Raw genomic sequence first — 17,353 nt, forward strand, 5'->3', positions numbered from 1 at the left:
ATGTAATAAATTCAACTGTATCATTTTACGGGTAAATAATTATTGACTAGTATTTCTAGTTATGAAAAACTTGAAGTATAGCTTTCCCATTTAGGCAATATGGTAGTTTCTGCAGAATCTTATTTACCTTGAACAGCTTTAAGCTTTGAAACGTTTTAGTAGTAAAGGAGCTTCAAGATTTTTGCATCATTGACTAGTGAACATTAGATAATCCATTATTTTATATCGTGTGTGATCACTAACACTAGCGTGCTATGGATAATTACAACGCAGAACCTATGACTACAAACAGTGGCCTTCCCATAGATGATACTTAGCCTGCTTTCAGGTTATATGTTGTTTTCCTTGATACTACCTCCGTTTTTATACTATTTGTTGTTGTAAAAGTGAATTTGTTCCAAAATATTTGGCATTTTAGAAAAATAAGAGATATTTATTACTTTTCCCACTCCAATTGGTGGAGTATAAAATAAGTGAGATTTCTACACATTACTAATGTGTAAGAGTTCAGTTCAGGAGAAACACCGGAAAAACACATATATCTGATTGCGGTGCAGATATAGAAATGCAGTAAGATTTGTTTCAAAAAATAATAATCCAACTGCGAATATAATCCCAGTTCTAATTCAACCCTTGATATAATATCCCCCCAGTTTTATCTCATCAGTTTATTTTGTCAATGTTTGCATCCATAACTTATGTCTTGTTTAATCAACAAGAACTTAGTAAAGCATATTGGGCTGCGTAAGACATCAGTGTCACTGTTAGTGTTGAAAATGTAAATCAGACATCACACACCTGAAAGAACAATCATGAGGGTAAATAAATAAGCTTCTTTACCAGAACAAGGATTTCCTTCTTTCAACCAAGAGTAATGTAGAACAAGGATTTCCTTCTTTCAACCAAGAGTAATGTACATCAACTTCAACTTTACAGAGCACTTATTCTTTGATGACAAGGGCAGATTCAGTTTCTACTGGTAAATTTAAGATGGTTCAGTATTAGAGCTTTGGAAATTTAACCTTTTAAACCTCCAAATGCATCTCAGTATCATCCATAAATGACTGACTAAAAACTTATCGAAAAGTGGCTACAACTAAGAACCTAAGAAATAGGATGCGAGATATGGCAACCCCATCAGCCCCATTAGACAAATGATTTGTTGGTATCTTAAGAGGTGGGATTTAAAGCAAAGCAAACGAGGACCTCATCGTTCAACTGCCTGAGCCACCAAGAGATGCCGTGTTCTTGGACCTGCAAATGTGTGTTAGAATCACACAGATCACCAAGGTACATATTGTACATATGTGATAGATCACGACTCAGATTCAGCTAATTACAAAGGCCCAAAAAATTGAAGCCAAATTCCGGCTAAGGCCAGAAATCTCTTTTGGAAGTCACAGAACCAACTAGCCTGAAACATCCAGCTCTTCCTCCTTGCTCTTTTGGTTTTTGATCCTCTCTGATTGAGAAACAAGCAGCTCATAAACTCTATTCTTCAACTGCAAAAACCCAAAGAATATGTCAGAACATACTAACGAAGAAAGTTAGCTTCATGGAAATAATGTCTACCTCATGCTGACTATTGAGTTCTATAGCCTATAGGATGAACTCTTAGAAACTGTGGATGGTGAAAGCAATTTCGGGGAAATTATTAAGACACTAGGTTATTTAATGTCATTTTTAGAACGAAGAAGATGTCGGAAGAGTGGAGGTGGAGCACGATGGTTCCTTTATATAAGAACAAGGGTGACATCCAAAATTGCATTGACTATCAGGGTATCAAGCTACTTAGCCATACTATGAAAGTCTGGGAAAGGGTGGTAGAACTAAGGGTGAGGAGTGTATCTATTTCCGAGAACCAGTTCGGGTTTATGTCGGGGCGTTCGACTACAGAAGTCATTCACCTTGTTAGGAGATTGATGGAGCAGTATAGGGAGAGGAAGAAGGACTTGCATATGGTGTTCGACTTAGAAAAGGCGTACGATAAAGTCCCGAAGGGGGTTTTGTGGAGATGTTTGGAGGCTAGAGATGTACATGTTGCCTACGTTAGGGTGATTAAGGACATGTATGGTGGAGCAAAGACCCGAGTGATGACAGTGGGAGGAGACTCAGACCATTTCCCCGTCATGATGGGGTTGCACAAGGGGTCAGCACTTAGCCCTTTTTTGTTTGCCCTGGCGATAGACGTACTGGCACACCACATCCAAAGGGAGGTGTGGTGTGCATGCTATTTGTAAATGATATTGTATTGATTGACGAGACGCGAGGCGGTGTGAACGCAAGGTTAGAGGTATGGAGGCAGAACCTGGAGTCTAAAGGTTTCAAGTTGAGCATGACCAAGACAGAATACTTGGAGTGTAAGTTCAGTGGTGAGACTCGGGGAGGGAAATGGGAGATTAGGCCGGACTCGCAGGTCAGAGGAAGTTTTAAGTACCTTGGGTCTATTATACAGGGGGATGGGGAGATTGATGAAGGTGTCACGCGTCGTATTGAGACGGGATGGATGAAATGGAGACTCGCTTCCGGTGTTTTGTGTGACAAGAAAGTGCCACCGAAACTTAAAGGTAAGTTCTACAGAGTAGTGGTCAGACCGACTATGTTGTATGGGTTGAGTGTTGGCTAGTCAAGATCGCTCACGCCCAGAAGATGAAGGTAGCAGAGATGAGGATGTTGAGATGGATGTGCGGGCACACCAGGTTAAATAGGATTAGGAATGAGGTTATTCGCGACAAGGTGGGTGTGACCCCTATTGAGAACAAGATGCGGGAAGCGAGGCTTAGGTGGTTTGGACATGTGAGGAGGAGGAGCACAGACGCCCCGGTGAGGAGGTATGAGTGGTTGACATTGGAGAGCCTACAGAGAGGTAGAGGTAGGTTGAAGAAGAAGTGGGGAGAGGTGATTAAGCAAGATATGGCGTAGCTTCAGTTGACCGAGGACATGACCCTTGATAGGAAGGTATGGAGGTCGAGGATTAGGGTAGTAGGGTAGGTGGTTTAGATTGTTTATACCAGTAGTATTGGTACGCATTCTCACATTCTGTTGGTAGTAGGTTTTTATGACTAACCGTTGTTTTCTTTCATTGTTGATCACCTTACTATCTTGTTTATATTCTGCTTTTATATGGCTTTTTGGTGTTGTCCCTTGTCTATATTTTCATTAATGTGGTGCTTATACTTTCCTGAGCCGAGGGTCTATTGGAAACAGCCTCTCTATCCTCACAAGGTAGGGGTAAGGTCTGCGTAAACACTACCCTCCCCAGACCCCACGTTGTTGGATAATACAAGTATGTTGTTGTAATCAGTATCAGCTAATAAAAAATAAAGAGCTCATAGAGCCATGTTTTTGTCTCTGACTCTGCTTCTTCTAAATCATTATAGAAACAAAGTAATATTCAGTTTTTCACTGATAACTTCAAATAGGAGATCCCAAGCTCTGAACCTTTTGTCCAAGGTGAAAAGACTAGCAACTTGTCAGAATAATCATATTCTGTTGTCGGGCGGTAAAGGTTCAACTTTCAGAAAAACAGCAAAACACTGCTGAATAAACTATTACCAATACGAGCATAAGACACTTGTCACCCCAGGTACAATGAGAAGACAAAAGAGAAGAGTCATAAAATTAGTGGATGCTCTTGAATACATGTTCAAGTTTTAGACGCTAGCAGTCACATGCACAACTTAAACATTTGAAATCTCTCAGACCTGCCATTCAATAGTAACCAATATAGAGAATAATCATACAGGGGGATTTGCATCTTCCAAGGATCAAAAATGGTCAACTTATTGCCAATAAGATGTATAATACACATCTCAACTGCGAGACGAATTACCAAATTATGTTTTAAGTTCTAAAACTTGTATTTCGTGACGCTTCAGAAACTCATTCAGGTTTAAGTTAAATAACCTGCTCAGTAATCTATAAGATGGCATATAAGGGTAACAGAATGGTACCTCGTGAAGACCAATCTCATTCTTGACTGACACATGTAACGCTCCATCAGGTCCCATTGTCCTATACCTCACCAGCTCAACGTCATCAATATTACATTCATCTGTTGCAAAGATGACGGGAGATGCTTGCAGCAAGTCACATTTGGACACAATATCAAGCCAAATGTGGCTGCTGAACCTCTCTCTCATTTCCTTATAGATCACAAACTGCATAAGCAAAAGTTAGCAATCAGCCCTCTCTACAGTATGAGAAACTAGAGAAGATTGAAAAATAATAATTGGTTGTAGCAAAAACCAGTATCACAAAGCGTATTAACATTCTCCTATGCTTTTAAGATTATTGAAAAACATTCATAACTCTTCTATGACTGGGGAAGGACCGTCCCAAGTCCCAACCCCCTATCAAACAGAAGGAACAAGGAAAAGAAAGAAAAAAGGAGTTTGAAAGGTGTTAGTTTACAGATATGTATTGTGTAGTCTTGTCCCACATTGGAAGAGGAGTAATATCTCCTTGTAGTGTATAAATATAAATAGGGACCTCTTGTATTGTATTTATCATCCAATATCAATAACATATTTTCTCTCGTGCTTTCTCACATGGTATCAGAGCATTAGTGAGAAACCCATCGTTGTGCATCATTCCAGCGACTTCCGGGAAGAAAGACCTCTTCGCCGTGCAATTTTCCGGCGACTTAGAAGGTTGTCCGTAAGCAAATCACTTTCTTTTGGTGTTGTGCAAAAACCAACACCACCACAAGACTCCTCAGGCTCCGGCGACCAAACCCCAGTCAACCCCACCGGAAAACATACGTCCACGCGCCCTCACGCGCTTGGAAAAGAAAAACAATTTCGGCGAGATCTGACCCACGCGCCGGCGCGTGAGCACTGTTCCGGCCAGATTTTGAAAAAGTTCCAGTTGAACAGTAGGATCACCTAGTAATTCCGATCCTACCATCACCGGTTTTGTTTCATTCCGACCACTTTGAGTTTTTCCATCAGCTGCAGTAGATTCCGGCGAGCTACAGTGTTTCCAGCATGAACAATGTTTCCGGTGCAGAACAGTATTCTGTTTTCCTTCTGTAAACAGTGTTTTTCAAGCTTTTTCTTCAGTTTTTTCACAGGAGTTACTTATTTCCACTATTTCAAGTTAACCCTACTACTACACATTATAGCGACATGGGAACCGATGCTTTGAATGGTCGGATGGTTTCTTTAGCAGATTATATTGAGTTCCTTCAGTACAAAGCATGTAAGCAGACATCTTCTGAGATAGCTTCTGTTGTTCAAACAGGTAAAAGCGTGACTTGTTTCTCCCAATCTTCATCCTCTGAGTCTTGAGTCATTGATTCAGGTGCATCAAATCATATTTCTGGTAACAAATCTCTTTTCACTACTATTTTGTATTCTCAATCTCTTCCAAAAGTCACAATGGCCAATGGGTCTCAAACCATGGCAACTGCAATAGGTCAAGCAATCCCACTTCCTTCCTTACCTTTAGATTCAGTCATTTATGTTCCCAATAGTCCTTTTAATCTCATAGATGTTAGTCGTTTAGCCAAATCACTTAAATGCGCTGTTTTATTTCTCGATGACCATGTTTTTATACAGGAACGCAGTACGGGGCGGATCATTGGTACCGGGCGTGCATCAAACAGACTTTATTACCTTATCCTTGCTAAATCACATAGACTCACATTTTTTCTTCCTTTTACAACTTGTCCTGATACTGATTCACCAGATTTATTACATAAACGGTTGGGACATCCCAGTTTGTCAAAACTTCAGAAAACGGTATCTGGTTTATCTCACTTGTCAGCTCTAGAGTGTGATTCATGTCAGCTCGGTAAGCATACTCGCTCTCATTTCCCTCAGCGTCTCATTTCCTAGTCGTGTCAGTTCCACCTTGGGATTCCGCTCCTTTGTCAGTTTCATTGATGATTATTCCGGGTGCACTTGGATATATTTGATAAAAAATCGATCTGAGCTGTTTTCTATTTTCCAGACCTTCCACGCTGAAATTCAAAATCAATTTGGGATTTCTATTCGCACATTTCGTAGTGATAATGCCCGAGAGTATTTGTCTTCCCCATTTCAGCAGTTTATGAAATCTCATGGGATTATTCATCAAATATCTTGTACGTACACATCTCAACAAAATGGGGTAGCTGAAAGAAAGAATAGATATCTTATTGAAACTGCTCGTACCCTACTCATACAATCTCATGCTCCGTTGCGTTTTTGGGGGGATGCAGTTCTTACATCTTGCTATCTTATTAATCGTATGCAATCTTCAGCTATCCAGAACCAAGTTCCATTCTCTGTCATGTTTCCCCGCTTACCTTTGTTCTCTCTTCCACCCCGTATCTTTGGAAGCACTTGTTTTGTCCATAACCTCAATTCAGGAACAGATAAGTTAGCTCCTCGTGCTCTTAAATGCATATTTCTGGGTTTCTCGAGAACACAAAAGGGGTATCGATGCTACTCTCCTGACCTCTAGCGGTACCTTATGTCCACTGATGTTACCTTCTTTGAAACCCAATCATACTTCACAGGTTCAGACCATCACTTAGATATTTCTGAGGTACTACCAGTTTCATCTTTTGGAGATTCAGTCACTCCAGCTCCACCACCTACAACTCCAGTTGTAACTCCACCACCTATAGCTCCAGTTCCACCACCTACAGCCCCAGTTGTAACTCCACCACCTATAGCTCTAGTTCCTCCACATAATCCAGTTCAACCTTCTGCAGCTCCACCACTTTTGACTTATCATCGTCGTCCACATCCAGCATCAGGCCCAGGTGATTCACGCCTCGCATCAAATTCTGCACCTACTGCGGATTTGTCTCCACTTAGTCAACCAATCGCACTCCGCAAAGGTGTACGATCCACACTTAATCCTAATCCCCACTATGTCGGTTTAAGTTATCATCGCCTGCCATCACCTCATTATACTTTTATATCTTCTTTGTCCACTGTTTCTATCCCTAAGTCCACAGGTGAGGCACTATCTCATCCAGGATAGCGACATGCTATGATTGACGAGATGTCTGCTTTACATGCGAGTGGTACTTGGGAGTTTGTTCCTCTTCCTGCAGGTAAGTCTATTGTTGGTTGTCGTTGGGTTTGTGCAGTCAAAGTCGGCACGGATGGCCAGGTTGATCGGCTTAAGGCTCGTCTTGTTGCAAAAGGATATACTCAGATTTTTGGGCTTGATTATAGTGATACTTTCTCTCCCGTGGCTAAAGTAGCATCTGTTCGTCTCTTTTTGTCCATGGTTGTTATACGTCATTGGCCTCTTTATCAGTTAGACATTAAGAATATTTTTCTCCACGGTGATCTTGAGAAAGAAGTTTATATGGAGCAACCACCTGGTTTTGTTGCTCAGGGGAAGTTTAATGGTTATGTGCAGATTGCGCAGGTCACTATATGGTTTGAAACAGTCCCTTCGAGCTTGGTTTGGTAAGTTCAGCACAATTATTCAGGAGTTCGGCATGACTCGTAGTGAGGCTGATCACTCTGTGTTTTATCGGCATTCTGCTCCTAATCTGTGTATTTATCTAGTGATTTATGTTGATGATATTGTTATTACTGGCAATGATTATGATGGTATTACTAATCTGAAGCAACATCTCTTTCAGCACTTCCAGACTAAGGATCTGGGCAGATTGAAGTATTTTCTAGGTATTGAGGTCGCTCAGTCTAGCTCAGGTATTGTTATTTCACAGCGGAAGTATGCCTTAAACATTCTTGAGGAGACTGGAATGATGGGTTGCAGACCTATTAACTCTCCTATGGATCTGAATGCTAAGCTTCTGCCTGGACAGGGGAGCCTCTTAGAGACCCTACGAGATATAGGAGGTTGGTTGGCAAATTGAATTACCTCACAGTGACTAGACCTGACATTTCTTTTCCGGTGAGTGTTGTAAGTCAGTTTATGGATTCTCCCTGTGATAGTCACTGGGATGCAGTTGTTCGCATTCTTCGATTTATAAAGTCAGCTCCAGACAAAGGATTACTAGTCTTGTCCCACATTGGAAAAGGAGTAATATCTCTTTGTAGTATATAGCTATAAATAGGGACCTCTTGTATTGTATTTATCATCCAATATCAATAACATATTTTCTCCCGTGCTTTCTCACAAAAGGGACACTTGCTAAGTGTTCACTAGGAGCTCTTATATTAATACAACTACTAATTTACATTCTACTAACTCGTTACCCACTCTCAGTTGATCCATCCTATCATTACCTGGAGAAAATAGCTTTTTATAAAACACCAATATGCAAGTTCTAGCACGTCAAATTTCTGTGCATATAGGCTCTACTAGTTCATGACCATTCTCATATGATCCATCTTCTCATTATTGGAGAATCAGATAAGATAGCTTTTTAAGATCACCAATATGCAAGTTCAAACACGTTAATGTTTTCTTGCACAATTATTTCAGATATATAATATATCTCAGCCTCCATGTTCAACAATTCTGGTATAGAAGAATAATCAATCCATCTCTTCTCTAGTGTACTTGAATGTCAGAGTTCCAGTAATAACCAAAACATAGAAAGCACTGGAGGTACCTGATCAGAAGGCGACATCCCACATTCTCCGGATAAATCATGAACATAAAGTACTGCAGTCGGCAAATGAGTGAGAACAGCAAGTGTTAACTTTTCCAAGTTATTCCTGTCCTCTGCAGGTTCAATCAAAATAAAGAAAATTTGTGAAAAATAAATATAAAATGATAGAGAAGTAATCCATGACTACAGAACAGAAGAGTCCAGATTAAAGAAAGAAATTTACCGAATTATGAATACTGATCTCACCATTTTCTGAGCAGCATAGCAAAAAGAAAACTATAGTTGTTTTATTTCTTTAAAGTCAAAACATGAAAATTCACATTTATACTTATTTCAGACAACTTCGCATCATTAGAGTTATTGTAATGAAGAAACTGAGTAACGCCTTCTCATCTCAAATTAGACTATCTGATTCTCCTTTTTCTTTTTTACTTTTTTTTTTGTAGCCTGTTACTTGAAGAAGCAAAATTGCAGCTATTAATATCAAAAAATTTCAGAGATCTAAGTAACACACACAAATATTTTTGCACGCAAAGAAGGTACAAGTTCTGTCAATAGTATACCAAGTTCTAATACAACTAATTCACTCTCCCACAAACACATACTGTTCTCCACAAATGAACCAAGACAATATACACATCTGGTTTCCTACAAAAAACAATTTCACTATCAAAAGCAATGATGTGTCATCAGCTTCTTTGTAATATGTGGGAGAAAGCAAAGGAATTCTGAGAAACAATTATCCATTATGCAAATGGTAAACGATCAAGAGTTTTTACCATCACATCGCCTTAAGATACCAGGGGTATCAGTAACCTGAAGATACAAATGCTTATTCAGTAAAATAGCAGAAGAAACAGATAAGGAAAGAAGCACCAAGGAAACATTTCCACTTTGAGAAAAAGACTAACCTGAAAATTTTGGTAGCTCAAAGTAATATGACCCATCAGAATTCCTCTAGTTGTGAAGGGATAGTTGCAGATCTGACAATATTCAGTGACATTACTGGCAACTCAATCAAAGAAAACAATGTGATGAAAAGATGCAATCAACTGGAAAAGGTACTTAAAAACTTTCTATAGAGTTGATAGGGAATCATAAAGGAAAGTATGTATAGCTGAGGATTTAGTTCTAGACAAAACATTGAACTAAATTCCATAAGATCTTTGACTTATTCGTAAAGCTGTAGACAAGTATCTCTCTAATTCATCTGTCTACCAATGCATCCATGACTATGATATTGCCAAACTAGTAAGAGATATCTGTATCATAAGCCAGATAAAATTAATGATGAAGTAACAATCCTTTTGATTACAGGGGAGCATGATAAGAAAGAGAGCACACAATTGATTGGGTAATAAATGACCATATCTGATTATTCCATAAGCTTCCATCTCATTGTTTATCTTCCTCTTCTCTTGACTTTTTCCTTACTATTAATTGTACACATACTAACACTTGAGACCTGAGTTAGCAAAACAAAATGCAGGTCAGAGTTTTGAAAAGCCTTTGGAGGCAAGCTAAGTTTCAGAATAAGAAGCTTCTTCTGACCCAAGTTAAAAACCATGGTTTTAAAAAGTAAAAACTGGTTTTCTATCTTCCTTTTTCTTAACATTTAGCAATTCTGGAAAATTCGCCTTCCTCAAGAGCATATTATGACATGGTTTTAATTCTCTAAGATAGATAGGTGAAATCCCTAATCCCAGAAAAAAAAAATTAAAATGGAAAGAAAGCTAACCAACTGAGTACATACCTCCGGCTTCCCTGTTGAAAGTACGCGAACCAAAGATGATTTTCCGACATTGGGAGCACCGACAAGACAAAGAGTTGGTGTTTCCAGATTGACAACTGGCATTGCCCGTAATGTCTGTCACCATTAAATTTTGTCAGACTGGCACAAACCACTGAAACTTTTCTTTTTGACTTCGAGAGCAAAGATCATTGCTTAAAAAACATCTCTATGAAGTAGTTCAATTAAAAGCTTCCACACAATCAGGGTTATCATGACTGGTAATGCTACTACATTTACCAGTAAAATCATAGACAGAGGTGTTTGATATAATCACTTCATGTCTGCTTTTTTTTTGCAGGACATCCTTCTAATTTAAAAATGAAGGTCCGTGATAATAGTTGTTTGAAGGTTCATTCCAGTTTTCAGTATACTAATTTCAGCATAAATCTAACCACTTCTTTCAACTTTTAGTTTGTCTCAAGGCCTTCATAGACTCATACTGCCTAGCTTCATTATATCTAACTGGCCTTACCTTGGCAATGTTCAATAGTTCATCAACAGCTTTTCCATCACGACCAAAAATTTCCTCAATTCTTTTCATTCCCTACAAAGATATCCTATTACTGATCAACTTATGAATTATATATAATCAATAAGGAATTCAGTAAAAATGTGAAACTATCAGCCTACCTCATTCAATCGCTCCTCTGCTTCTCGTTTAGATAATGACTGCCACAAATTGCATCAATTACTTGATTTGCATCTTAGGTAGAAATGTAAATTGTAAAGATAGAACATAAGCACTTCTTAAATTAATAAAAATACTTCATTGAATCAATAAGAGAAAATAGAACATATCATTTGCTTGTAAACACAACCCAAGGGATCCTGATGTATGCTAAGACCTTGGTAGCCATTATTTGTATTTCAAAGAAAAAATTGTGACCATGTTTCTTCAGCTACAATCCACATAAAAGTGGTAATGCAGAGGTGGTGTTAATTGTTAGGAAGGTAGAAAAGTTGAATCAAGAATTTGGAGTGAATAATGTGTTTGCCGCAAGGAAAGGCTAACTTGAGTACTTGACAGGAGCACCTTTTCCCCCTAAGAAGACTCATTCAATTGTATGTTCCATTGATAGTTAAGGTTTCTTGAGATCTTTTGGCCCAAATAAGCCTTGCATCTATTTGAATTATTACTGACTGAAAGCATGAGAGAGAGTTAACTCTATTCAACCAATGATGAGTGTCAAATTCAGCAAGGGTGGAGAAAGGAATATTCATGGCCTATTCTCCCTTTCCATTTTGCTCGAAGATTTTTACACGGCTCTTTACCTCTTATTACCTTCCATCCAAATAAGCAATCAGGAGCTATAGAGTTTTAGAATTTTCTCTGTTTCCTCTGTAATTACAACTCATCTGCTCCCACATACTCGACAAAGTCTCAGTTTTTTTCTCACCAGGGGAAAGGAGAAGACTAGCAGCACACAAATATAAAGTAGGTCACTATTTTATGCAACCAGTTTCCAACCTTTGCACATAATGATGCATGTTCTTTTCCAACTGATACCACCCTTTTCCTTAAAGCTTCAAGCTTTCCTAAAACCTGCAAAAGTGTAGTTACTTAGATGTAAGACATGAAAGAGACAAACCAAGAATAGAGAAATAACTATACAGGATTGAGAAGGAAGGGGGAAAAGGAGATAGATCTATTAATAGGAGAAGCAGAAAAAAACATACAAGAACAGAGAAAACATTGATCTCACTCAAAATTAAGTCACAAACATTAGTTTGTCCAATTCAACCAATCAACTCACAATTATCAAGCTACCATCACTGCGTCACAAATGCTGAACAGAATTTAATACAAATAAAGAACTTGAGATAAATTTAGAGTTACAGCAACTGAACTTTTCGCTAACACATGCATGAAATGAAACCCATAAACCCCCTGAGAGGGGGTTGAGGATATCCAAAATTCTATTTTCGATGGATACAGAAAAATGAATAGAGACATGAAAATCAGTCCAACCAACTAAAGGGCCCAACAGAATCATTTCAAATCTGATAAAAGAGACGAGTGAAATAATTACACAAACTCAAAAGTTTTACTAAGATAAGCTAAAAACTACATAAGACACTACAAACCCCAAGATATATGCTCCTAGCATTAATCCTTTTTTCTTCTATATTGTCTTTTAATTTTTCAGGACAAAGAGACATCTAAAACTTCCAGTTTAATTACCTGTACTTTTCTGAAGAGTCAAAAACCATTTTTAAAAGTTCAAAGCTATCTAGCTTTCCTGGTAGGAAAAAAGTTACTGATGACCTCAATTTCCTAGAACAAACATTATTTGGAAAAAGATACTAGAGTGATTGAAATTTACCTCTTCATAGTTTCCATCTCCAAGCGTTAACTCAATCAATGATCGTTCATACGGGTGCAAATATCTTTTGTTTGGGAAGTTCTCCTTGTATGTTCTCAAGGGCACAGCTATCTCCTGCATACAGAAAATGAATGACAAAATGTAAATTATGTTTTCAAAACTATAGATGTATCCTCCAACAAGAAGCAACAGTCTGGTCCAGAATCTGACCTTCATTAATGCGTCAAGTTGTTTTGCGCCTCTATTTCTCTCGCGTTTTGCAAGATTAACAATGCCTATTGAACATTTTAACTAAACATTGTAATTTCTTTCATCCATGCTTGAATCCAATGCAAAAATTGAAACTAAGATAAAGTGGGGGGAGTATAAACTATATAGACGCAAAGCAAAAGATTACCCTTTGTAGGTGAGACCCTTTTTGCTTTCTTCAGTGCCGAATGTAGAATATCTACAGAAGGCATCACCATCGGTAATTTTTGAAATGCACCTATCTTTTCTACCTCAGGCGTCAATTTTTCCTACAAGAAAATGAGACAGAGGTAATATATATTCTCTCCGACCCAATTTTTTAATAGTATTTCCTTTCAGTCTATGCCTAAAAGAAGGACATTTTTACATATGAGATGATTTATAGCCACACAAATATCTATAGCTTGTTTTAGAACACAAATTTTCAAAATTCTTTCTTTCTTTCTTAAATTCCGTGCGTAATAAGTAGCCAACTCTGAAAACTAATTCCGCTAATAATAAATTCCAAATGTGAGATTAAAGGAGAAGATGTACCTTTTTTTCTTGTTGGTCCTGTGTATTTGATACTACATAGCTTCCTTTTACAATTTCATAAGTAGTAGTCTGCATTTGCTTACAGAAGCACGACACTGGATATAATACACGCACAGGCACCAAGTACAGACCTGCAAACAACAACAACACATTCGAATATTTCTGTTATTTCAAAGATATTAATATGAAGTAGCCATTAGGATTTTTCTCAAATGAAATTAGATTAAAAAAAAAGAGTACCTTTAGAGAGCTTAGAACGTCCAGAAAACAGTGATGAGGAAGGAACTTGCAATAATTGAAAGAGACTTGAAGTTCCGCTCATTTCTCTTTCTCTCAAAGTTCTCTCTTCCACTGGAATGTTAAAGCTATTAATGAGGTTTAAGCGCTGAGATTTTCTGAGCTATGAATATCCATCCAAGGAAAATGGAGGAAACGGGTATTTCCCCCGAAATTTTGGCCCAATATAGATAAGTCGGGTTTTATGTGCTCCGATGCGGCAGAAGTGCACAAATAGCCCCTCCTTAGGCGATTGTTTATATTTTGTTCCTATTTTAAAAAATTTTATTAACCCATGCACAACAAAATTGAAAAGCAACTGCGAAAATTGAGCTCATGTGAGAGGTGATCCCGCTGGCCTGCCTAGCTCATAAACCTGCCACCACCTCTTGGCTTAACCATGCATCTGAAAGACGGTGAAATCAACTCCATTAGACTCCACTAGTCCCAAATTGTGCAATATCCTATGGCAACGGTCCAAGAAATCCTCAGCATTCTTTGAAGGTGCACTACTAAAGTGAGAGGAAAATAACTTGGTGAACCTGTCCAACCTCTTCAACTCATCGACTGACATCGCAGGTTTGTCCCCGGTTGCGAAGCAATAATAAGTCAAACCACCCCAACTAGTAGAACTCCTGGGGTCTATTAACCATGGGTCATCTGCTCTGGTGTATGCGTAGCGAGAGTCTGAACTCCTCCCCCATCCTGAGAAGCGGTTGGTGCCACAGCAAACACACCGGCCTGAGCCATACTCTCCGTGAAGCCAACCATGCGGACTAAGGCATCTTGAAGTACTGGGGTAGCAATGAACCCCTCTAGGACCTACACTGGTTCTACTGGCTCGACCTGATCTGGAATCTCATCCTCCGAAATTAACTAAAGCTCGACTGCGGGTGCTCTAGGCTGAGATATGCCTCTACCTCAGCCTCTAGCCTTGCCCGGGCCCTACCCCTGGTAATGGCTGCAATCTAGGACTCTGGCTCCTGATCAACTGTGGGCGGAGCATGTGTCCTCACCATTTGTAATATAATAAGAGAAGAAAGATTCAAACTTCATGATAGGACAGAGTCGCACGATAGAAAAAGAAAGAAAGTGAAGTTTTCTAAAGCCTAATAGCCTCTAGAAGATAAGTATAGACGTCCTCGTACCGATTCTCAAGACTCTACTAATATCAACTTTTCACGATACAAAATTCCAATCGCAGGGTTGTGATGGCGCCTAATAATGCTTGCTAGGCAAGCCAACACATAACAGTAAATGCAAATGAAATAAAACTAACGATTAACAACAAAATGATAATATAGTGTAACAATAACTCAGAAGCATATATAAAAGGTCTAAGGTTCACACTAACGTTTAACCACCCCAAGACGTGGAGTCACAAGTACATGAGCTACTAGGGTTTACTAAATACATTGTCTTGAAAGAAACACAATATTATCTTAAAAGTAGAAACAATACAACGGAAATGGAAAGATGACTCAAAGGCCTGCAAATAGTATGCATCTATACCTTAAATCACCTATCTGGTATGCGCTAAGCACCTCTCGGGACTTCGCTGGTACCAATGAATCTATACAACAAGTACAAAAGTGTATTATGAGTACAACCGACCCAATGTACTCCGTAAGTGTCGAGTCTAACACCGACGAGATAGTGACGAGGCTAAGATAAGGCACCTACATATAAACCTGTGCAATTAAGTAACGAGAAATAATGAGAGAACAAATAAAATATCAAGTATAAACATGATGAAAATATGTGAAATATGTACATAGGTAAAGAGATATAAAGCGGGAAAGTAAAGTAAGGTACCACTGAAACACAACTCTAAACAAGCCTTTCAAGAAAATTACGAAGCCACAAGGTTAAGTCCTTAATCCGAATAGCAAATAAGGGCAACAATACCAACAAACGGCACGATATCACCCTTCGTGCTTTTACTTTTATCCTCACAACATAATATATTACCTAGCACTGAAACACCATTCGTGCATATCCCCACTTTCTCTCAAGCAAGGTAATACCTTTTGTGCAATGATATTGATATATGAATAAAGAACGGAAACACCATTCGTGCGCAATCACTTTCCCTCGCTAAAAATCCTTCGTGCAATTCACTCTTCCTCACCAAGCATCACAATTAACACAATACCAAGCAAGGCGGAAAGCATAAACAACATCAAGGATAATCTTTGAACATAACTCGCCGTATGAGAATTTACCAACACCTTTACACCAATAACCAAATCAATCAATCCAATAATCTCAACATCCAATATCTCAATAAGCTCAACATAAATAATAAAATGAATATAAGAAAATCAAAGGTTTCACAATCTATATAGAGCATTAAAGAACATGGCACAAATAAAGCTAATTCTACCCGCATGCTTATCACATAACCAACACATATACACTCATCACCTTGCATATACGTCGCCCCTAACACATTGATCAGGTAGAAATAGACTCAACTACACCCTAATTCCCTCAATCAAGGTTAACCAAGATACTTATCTATTTCCGGAACAAGATCAAAGGTCTGCACGAGTATAACAAAGTCATAGGATAACTTGTAACTAATATTGGTGTAGCTGGAATTCATTATAACTCAAGGAGATAATTGTTTGAATTTCTTGAATGAACCAGAGTTATTAGAATACCTTGGAGTAATTATTTTATCAACGATAAGTAATTGAAACTATATGAAATAAGTAAATCAATTTGAATGGCCTAAATGAATTAACTTGTGAAGCTTTGGAATTAAATGAGAAAACAAAAAAAAAACTTTCAGTTGACTAGCCAAAAAGGAACTGGAAATAAGTTATTACATTGACTAAGCAATTGAAAAGTATTAAACTACAAAGTTCTACATGCTGGGACTTACGTGTAAAGAGAGTAGTGATTGGATTAGTTGGATACTCAATCAAATTGGACTAAGGATCTAAAGGAAAGAACCAAGAAATGGCACCAGGGGTTTGACGCTTCCCTGGTGCGTCGCGTGTGTTATCACGTCAATAAAAAAAGAGCTGCCTAGCAGCAAGGCAGCGAACTGCCTGGAGGGCGCCAAGCTTGGCATCAATATTGTCCCTGTGTCTGTGGCCTTTTAAAGGCTATCCGTAGAGAAAGAAAGACCAAATGGCTTAGACTTGTTTTTAAAGTTAGAGAGTAGGGAGAGCTCGTATCTCATTAATGCTACTTTAAGGTGAGAATTTAATATTCTCTTTAGTAGATTTGGTCAATTAATTTCATCCCCTAATAATGCAACTACATGAAATTCATAGATTCTTGAAGAATCTCTTAAGAGCATTTCAAGAACACAAGCTTTGAAATTTTAGGGTTTGACAAAAAGGTAACCCCTTTACTCCAATTTTATACATTATACTCCATGGACTCAGTAGAGTATATTTATGAAGAAAGATTTACATTCAAGCATCTATTCATGAAATCTTAGAAGCTAGTCTTGAAATTAACAAGTTTGTAGGTAGAGAAGATGAATAGTGTTGGGTTTGTTTGAATGATGTCATGTTGAGCTTCTAATGGAATGACTAGATTCTTGTCACGCACCGAACCTGGGCCTGGACGTAACACGGAACCCAGTGCCTGACTACATGCGACCGAGCGAACCAACTGGCTGGTTGA

At 38.5% G+C, this 17,353-nt stretch overlaps 1 protein-coding gene across 1 annotated transcript; it reads right to left on the reverse strand.

Moving 5' to 3' along the window:
- Positions 1-835: 835 nt before the first annotated feature.
- LOC107778132 (uncharacterized) lies at positions 836-13,955 on the reverse strand. The gene is made up of 14 exons (XM_016598335.2): positions 13,673-13,955; positions 13,433-13,563; positions 13,047-13,167; positions 12,860-12,924; positions 12,650-12,763; positions 11,794-11,868; positions 10,956-10,994; positions 10,798-10,869; positions 10,287-10,400; positions 9,445-9,516; positions 9,313-9,349; positions 8,534-8,646; positions 3,954-4,160; positions 836-1,502 (listed from the first exon to the last, which is right to left on the reverse strand). Exons 1-14 carry the CDS (start codon positions 13,752-13,754, stop codon positions 1,410-1,412), a joined length of 1,335 nt encoding a protein of 444 aa, XP_016453821.1. The 5' UTR covers positions 13,755-13,955; the 3' UTR covers positions 836-1,409.
- Positions 13,956-17,353: the final 3,398 nt, after the last annotated feature.

This window comes from Nicotiana tabacum, chromosome 23, assembly GCF_000715075.1.
Source record: "Nicotiana tabacum cultivar K326 chromosome 23, ASM71507v2, whole genome shotgun sequence".
Taxonomy (NCBI): Eukaryota; Viridiplantae; Streptophyta; class Magnoliopsida; order Solanales; family Solanaceae; genus Nicotiana; species Nicotiana tabacum.

Coding starts and splice junctions, on each gene's coding strand:
- LOC107778132 (XM_016598335.2), bottom strand. CDS start 13,754: ATGAGCGGAACTTCAAGTCTCTTTCAATTATTGCAAGTTCCTTCCTCA. Junction 10,401..10,797: donor AACTATTGAACATTGCCAAG/GTAAGGCCAGTT, acceptor TAATGGTGACAG/ACATTACGGGCAATGCCAGT. Junction 8,647..9,312: donor TATCTTAAGGCGATGTGATG/GTAAAAACTCTT, acceptor TTGAACCTGCAG/AGGACAGGAATAACTTGGAA.